The 7,327-nt window shown below is 39.5% G+C and overlaps 1 protein-coding gene across 3 annotated transcripts; it reads right to left on the bottom strand.

Annotated features, from left to right (window-relative positions):
• Positions 1–1,674: 1,674 nt before the first annotated feature.
• irx6a (iroquois homeobox 6a) lies at positions 1,675–6,830 on the bottom strand. Of its 3 annotated transcripts, none has more exons than XM_005727656.1 (7): positions 6,455–6,830; positions 5,086–5,361; positions 4,243–4,352; positions 3,717–4,009; positions 2,906–3,583; positions 2,562–2,673; positions 1,675–2,238 (listed from the first exon to the last, which is right to left on the bottom strand). In XM_005727656.1, the coding sequence occupies exons 1-6, from the start codon at positions 6,518–6,520 to the stop codon at positions 2,567–2,569; spliced, it is 1,530 nt and encodes a 509-aa protein (XP_005727713.1). In that variant the 5' UTR covers positions 6,521–6,830; the 3' UTR covers positions 1,675–2,238; positions 2,562–2,566. The 3 variants fall into 3 exon arrangements, with proteins under 3 accessions (XP_005727713.1, XP_005727715.1, XP_005727716.1); XM_005727658.2 differs by having other exon boundaries at positions 5,086–5,311; XM_005727659.1 differs by lacking the exon at positions 5,086–5,361.
• Between the last annotated feature and the right edge of the window lie 497 nt (positions 6,831–7,327).

Raw genomic sequence — 7,327 nt, 5'->3', positions numbered from 1 at the left:
ATATTTGATGTCATACCCTACATTCTGAATGTAAATGCAATCCATCGCGAGCATCGTCCTGTTACTGTTACTGTTGAGAAGTTGTTAGCAGCTTGACACGTCTTGTATTACAGTTGTCAGCCTAAAGAAGTGCAACTTGCAACTTGCAACTTGCAACATGCAACTTGGCTCAAAAAACTTGGCTCAAAAAACTTTACATAAAGTTTACACTGAATTTCATATAGCTCCTACGGGATGCATATGTGATCTATTATATGTGACCATTAGTAGAAAGTATGTGATGTTCAGTTTTTAAGGATGTCAGTGGTTAGTTTCATGCTTCCCCTTTATTTTTCTTTTTTGGTGGGTCAGCTGTAGTGGTCTCAGATCTTTAAGGAGCTTTGTCTGTATTTAAAATCTTCTAGAAATATTAAAGCCTATAGAAATATATTTGTTTTTGGCTTTCACTTCAGCCAAATCATTTATTGGCTGTCAGATTAACACAGAGCAGGGAAATTGAACTGGAAAAAAAACTTTAAATAGGCCTAAGTTATTATTCCTGACCTTCCTCATCCTCATCATGTAGACTTTCCTGGATTTACAGACAGCTACGCCATTGGCCAAGGACAAATGGGGTGACCACAGCGCCTATGAACTGAGCCCGAATTGCCTTAATACGGAAAAGACTTTTATTACAAGCATAATCCGACAAGTACTACCTCAAATGACGGGACTGTAGGCTATTTGGTCTACAGGTATTATTTCGCTGGTGGTATAGAATTAAATTCAGTCATATCTAAATCTCTTCCTGCTCATGTAATAACGATTTTCAGGAATTAAGACAGGAGATTAACTCAGAAACAAAACAAAATAAAACTTCTTTCACTTCGCTGAAGGAAATTGCAACGTAATATTACAGATAAACGCGTTTCGCAAATTTGAAACAACTATATGAATCATTTAAAATGCGTTTTCTCCTTAATCTCAGACTATTCTAGAGTGGTCTCCATAGAAAAAACACGTTTTCGAATTGTAACGCTGAATATTTCTTAACATTGTTCGGAAGAGTAACGCGCAAAATAAATACGCACAGCACCTTACGTCTTTTACTACAGAAGTATTTGATTTTAAAAGTTTGAAATAGGAAGATTAAAAAAAACAAAAACAAAAACAAACTTTTTTCGGACCGTCAACACGGATCATACACTACAGTGATCATCTTAATACCGCTGTCTGTACAAGAGGCAGAAGAGTTAAGCCATAACGAGACGGTCTATAGGCAAAACATCCAAATCAAAGGGACTTTGAGGGACCATGTGAATTTCTCTGCCGGGTTTGATCCTACAAATGACCTTTTAATTAACACAATGGTAAGTTAGTGCAGAGGCTCGCTTCACAAGGGACAAAGCAGCATTCATTCTATGTTCCTCCCTCGTTGCTTAGCCTGAACAGTAACAAAGTGTTTGATGCCACTTCTGATTAGATGCTGACAATAGAGAGATGATGTCCCCTTTCTTCCACAACTTGTGGATTTCACTCACGTCCTCCTCTGAATTATGACCTTCCATCAGCGCAGCGGCTTTATACATCGAGTCAAGATGATAAACTTTGATCAAACCCGCACACGCAAATGTTTTTTAATTGCCTGATTGGATGTTAAGCTGTATAAATAATCACGGCACAGAAAACGAAAGCTCTTGGGAAAAAATGTATTGTTAGAAAAGATGTCATGAATGGCAAACACAGGAGAAGCTCACATTTTAACACAGGGACAAAACATATTTCCAAGTCCACAGCGGATCCAGTCGTTCATAGCCAGCTTTGAGTCCGACAAGCTTTTCTCTTTTTACATCTGGCAAAATGACACGAAGCCACAGACAATTGTAACAAAATATTCAAAAGAGATACAAAGTCAATCAATAAACACGGTAAATAATTAGCCAACAGACGACATAACAAAATAATAAATACGTAAAGAAATAAATAAGTTTGCTACACTACACGATTGCCATACACAAATTCGGCCGTTTTTTTATTCGGCCAGTCTCACACATTTGCATCTAGATTTTTTGCATAAAGTCTTTAACACCATAAAAACAATGTTGTGCAAAATGATAGCCACGTCCACAGTTTGACAGCTCATACTGCAGCAGCGCCAGGTAGTTCCCATGTGTCATTCTGAGGGGCCGCTAGTTGGCCGGTGTGTCATTTAGTGCATAATAAATGTCCCAATAGTTACTGTGGTATATTTCCAGCGATCTAGGAGGAAGAACAGCAGGGATTGAAATAAACGCACAAAATAGAAGGAAAAAAACTTTATGGTATGAAACATTTCCAAAGAGAAGTTGAGCATAAGAAGAACTGAAATACTTTTGACCAAGTTTATGAATGGTATTTGACACTAATCTGATAGAAAAAATAAAATAAAAATAAGCAACATATAAACAAAAAGAGAAAGAGTAACTGCATTCTTGTGAGTGTTTGATGTTTTTCCTTGTCTCTTCTCTTTCTGTGTGAAAAGCTGTATGTATGTGTGTGTCATGACTTCACTGATTTTTTTCCACTTCAGTGCAGACTCTCACCTGCTTCACCTCTTCATCACTGGTCTGAAAGCAGTGACCTTGTCACCCTGCACGGTCCCACAGGTTTCACTGAGGTCAGATGACTGTGTCTCGGCTTTGCCACTGGAGAATCCTGCACACCCAAGTGAAAACACATCTAAGAAGCTTACTTCAAGCACAAGTTGGCAGAAAGTCCCTCACCACTTTGTAACTCATAAATTGTGTTTGTGAACACAAAAATGGAACGTTTTGCTTTATTTGTGTACATTAATGTGTTCAAAACAGTATGCTTGTGGCTCATTATGAAAAGACAAACATCAATGTTATCTGTTATGTGAAACTCAGCAGGTAAAAGATAGACATACCTTCAATGGTGGAGTACTGACATGTGTCTGGGAGTGCAGCATAGGATGAACAGTGAAGTTGGAGGCTCTTGGGACCATAGCTGCTAGTGCCATAGACCTTTGAGTGCAAGGACGAGCCCTCTGAAAAGGGGCTCTCAACATTGGTGACACTGCTAGATTCATGAAGGCCTCTAATGCCTGCACATTGTCCAGTGGGAGCCCCGATAACTCTGGTGCTCTGTAGCTGGCAGTCTCCGGTTGAGTTTCCTGTCCTCAGTTCAGAGCCATGCTGCTGAGGGCTCAGAATGACCCCCGAAGCTGCCGTCCGAGCCAGAGACCAAATCCGTGGCTTATCTGAAGCTTCATAGTGCGACAAGGACACAGTTCCTGCAGCTGGGCTGGTTGAGGAGGGTGCTTTGGACACTACAGGATCCAGGAAGTCAGCCGGGAGAGGAGGAAGGGTGGTGACATTCTTGATGGCACAAGGGAAAGAGTGAAAGCTGTTAGTTAAACTCAGGTGTAGTTCGGAGCTGCAGTCTCTTTTTTGAGGTGCTCCAGATCCTGCCATGGTCCTCTGGAGGTCGTGCTCATCCGATGCCACCTTTTCACAGTCACTGTCCAGCTTGTCACAGTCATCGTCATCCATATCCTCCAGATCACTCAGATGTAAATCCTTTTCATCCTTGCAATCATTAGAATCTACATGAAAGAACAGGTTTTATATTCTTAATATCCTGTTTGTCATGGAAAAATAATAAATACATTCAATTAAATAATTTTTAAACTTTGAAAACCATTTTTTACCAACAAGAAAAAAAATGCAAATCATTACCTTTGGTAACACCGTCTTGCTCACTCTTAAGGTCATCCTTCCTGTCATCATTCGCCTTATTCTTTGGTGACCAGGTCATCTTGTTTTCCTTTTTAAGCCTTCTCCTGGCATTGGCGAACCAGGTGGATACTTGAGTGAGTGTCATTTTGGTGATGATGGCCAACATGATCTTCTCTCCCTTGGTGGGGTAGGGGTTTTTGCGGTGCTCATACAACCATGTTTTCAGAGTGCTGGTGGTTTCACGTGTAGCATTCTTTCTTCTGGCTGTGCCATTAAAATCTACTGTCCCGTACCTGGAAATACACACACATACACACACACGCATTCAGCCAGGGAAAGAGTCACCATTAGTGCAGAGGGTAAATTATATAGTAGACTACTAATTCAGGTATCCTCTATTGTTACTCTCTGTTGTTTGAAATGTATACAGTTTCACCAGATCCAGGTTCCACTATAGAGTTAGACTCAGACCTCAGATCTAAATGTGTCACCATTGAATGGTTGTTTTTAATGATGTAAAACTTACCTGTCATATTGATACTGTCCCAGTGAGTGATCATAAGGATAGTACGCAGCAGTTTGAGTAATGCCAGAGTGTAAAGTGCCTGTGCTGTCCTTAATGTCATACTGTGGATTCTGTAAAAGAGAAGGCGGTTGTTATACATTATAAACATTCTGAAAGTTTAGATTAAATATGTTAGCATTCTGAAGATATCTGAAAGTTATTTCATGTATAAAGTATCTTAGTTCCATGCTAATAAATAACAAGCAAACTATGAGGCAGAAAAGATTTCCCATACATGACATCGATTTGTCACATATGTATTTTCATTGTGTTTGAAGTATGATGTGATGTCCAAAAACAAGTGTTGTTAACATTTTTAAATAATATTAGTTCAATATTGTTTTAGACATAATGCAAAATACTTAAATAGACAGTCAACTTTAATTATTTTTTTTAAATATAGACGGAAATAGAAAGAAAAGTTTCAGCTGCACTGCAACAACTCAAACTTCTACTTTTTTAAAGTAAACAATTTGCTCTACTAGTTGAAGAATCTGATGCCCCCCACCCCCAAAATTACAGAAACGAGTGGCAATATTTTAAAACAAAACACAAAAAGGAGGTTTAACTTTAAATTAACAGTAAATTTTGTTCAAATCAATCGTTTTTGACTCTTTGACTCGTTCGCCTGTCTCTTTTTCCTCGTTCTTTTGCTGCTTTGAAGGGGAAGTGCGACAAGAGCTGCCGTTGGATTAAAAGACTTATCGAGACGGATATGTTTGCAGTGTGAGATAAATTGATAAACCTAGCTGATCGATCAGCCTGAGACCCCCCCTCCCCCTTTTGCGCATCAAATGAGCCCACCAGAGTGGAGTAGATAGCGGATGGGTCGGTGCTGTAGGGGAAGTAGTTGGCGTAGTTCTGGCTGGCTGCGGCCGCTGCGGCGTAGGGAGAGCTGTACATCCCCAGCGCTGCGTTCAGCTCCGTCCGGCTGCTTGCCAAGAGCCGGTTCTCGTAGGACGGGCAGCAAAAGGAGGCAGCGGCGGCGGCAGCGGCAGTCTGGGAGCTGCCTGTCCCGTCAGAGACCGACCTGGAAATCGAATCGCAGCAAGTCGTACTGGGGTTTGCCGACACGAAAAACTGCATGAAGAGAATTGTGGATAGACATGGTCACTGGCTGTTTCATCTCTCATGTGGATGTCTGTGACAACTCTGAAGTGACTGGGCTATGCTCTGCAAAAATCTTAGCCTTAGTCTAGTTGCTTTAGTATCTTAAAATGTTAAAGCAACCGGTAATTGTGAGCTGATTTCGTTTGCTGCTCTTGAATGATCACGATTCAGGTGTCGTTGCCTTTACTTGTGACCTGCCTTAATTCAAGGTAAGTCACTTTTCAGAGAATCCGTGAAATGATAGAAAGTAGGTCGCAGGGAAAAATAAAACGATAAGATATAAAATGTCATTGTCTTCTTTTTTTCTCCCCACAATTTAATAACAGTTTTAATTCACTACTTTAAACTGCGTGCGAATGTAAAAGACATAAATAGTTGTTTTCGGATATGAAGATGAACAAGAAAAAGTGACCTGCTTCCATTTTATCACCGAATTTTTAAAAAAATGTTTCCGTATAAATAAACAAAATGCAGTTGCAGCAAAGTCCCAATATCAGTGTTAATGCAACGATCTGACGTTTACGTTCTGCCAAAAGTCAAAATGTTGTCCTCGGAGAAGTTGTCTGTTAACTTTTTCAGGAGAGTAACTTCTGTCCCCTCATCGACCTGAACTTCTTCGAACTTGTCATTTGGAGCAATAAGAATTTATTAAAAAGGTAAATAAAGCGGTTTAATAAAGATTTAAGCCTTTGAAAATACTCCAATCTTACATGTCAAAACAACTCCATCAGAAAGTTTGCTTATGTGTACAGCATGCTTAACAGCCCAATTACACCTCGTAGTGTGCGATAGGTGACATTCATCTCTATTGTCATCAGAAAAACACGTGAGTTCATTCATAATTCAGTGTAATTGGACACGGGTGTGTGTATATCGATATTTGGTTCAACAACAAAAGCTCCACGCGAAAATAGCTGTCAATACTGTCAAAGCAGTCACTCTTTCGTTTATGTTTCTCAAAAAACTAAACGCCTTCTTATTGGTGAAATAAAGGAAAAATATGAATTTAGTCTTGTTTCTGTATACACTATATTTAGGGTAAATGAAAAGCAAAGTGTCTTACCTGTGAAGTTGCATTGTAGGGATATCCAAATTGCGAGAAAGACATAGCTGCTTCTTTTGTTACCATCAGGAATATTCTTCACCCTTGATCGATTGCAACCAATTCTACTTCAAATCCACCGTCTTACACACATTTCCACGCACGGCCTTTCGCTCAATAATAGATGACTTCACTCATAGGAGGGAGACTTTAGGCTGACACCAGCTGCAGATTGTTTTATATGAATGAATAATCCCCCCAAGGACCCAATAAGAAATGAAATTAAGCGTCATTAAGTGCAAAAAAAAATTGTTGTTGTGTTAGCTGAAGGAGGCTTAAAGGATAACGTAAGTCTTCCAAGATATGGACTCTGCTTGTGCTATTATTTGTGGCTCTATAGTTCTTTAGCATTCATCCATGCAAGGGTATCAGCGTGACGTCACTGTAATCCCGGAACGGCAGGGTACCAAGGATAGAATAATGTCTTTGCCAATCACGTCCAACACAGGGTTTTCTTAAGGTGCACTGTACACAGCCTTGTTTCGCTTTTGTAATAGAATTCTTTACCGATTTTCTGAGGTAAAGTCTCGGAAAATTGCACCACTGTTCATTATTATTGAATTGTAACAATGCAATATGGAAACCCTTTGTGAAGTTAAATAAACTAGAAAAGAGAGAGAGAGAAACACCGGCGATGTTTAGGGTGTCTTGTGAGATATTTCATTACTTTTTTACTTTATCTAGACAAATAGAAATAACACATGTTGCCTAAACTAGAAAAGTCTGCACTATTGTCTGCTTAGATAAAACTGATACCTAAAACGCTTTGTATTATTTACAGTGTATCACAGCTATAGATGGCTGGACCTCTAATACTTTTTTTTTTTAATCTCG

This window comes from Pundamilia nyererei, unplaced genomic scaffold (assembly GCF_000239375.1).
Source record: "Pundamilia nyererei isolate P.nyererei 1_Seehausen unplaced genomic scaffold, PunNye1.0 scaffold00025, whole genome shotgun sequence".
Classification (NCBI taxonomy): domain Eukaryota; kingdom Metazoa; phylum Chordata; class Actinopteri; order Cichliformes; family Cichlidae; genus Pundamilia; species Pundamilia nyererei.
This window is presented reverse-complemented; position numbering and strand designations above follow the sequence as displayed.

What these genes read in the sequence shown, in the direction of transcription:
- irx6a (XM_005727656.1), bottom strand. Translation starts at nt 6,520, where the DNA reads ATGGTAACAAAAGAAGCAGCTATGTCTTTCTCGCAATTTGGATATCCC. An exon ending in CCTACAATGCAACTTCACAG is followed by an intron (nt 5,362 to 6,454) that starts GTAAGACACTTT and finishes CTCTTCATGCAG; the next exon opens with TTTTTCGTGTCGGCAAACCC. An exon ending in CCGCTATCTACTCCACTCTG is followed by an intron (nt 4,353 to 5,085) that starts GTGGGCTCATTT and finishes TCTCTTTTACAG; the next exon opens with AATCCACAGTATGACATTAA.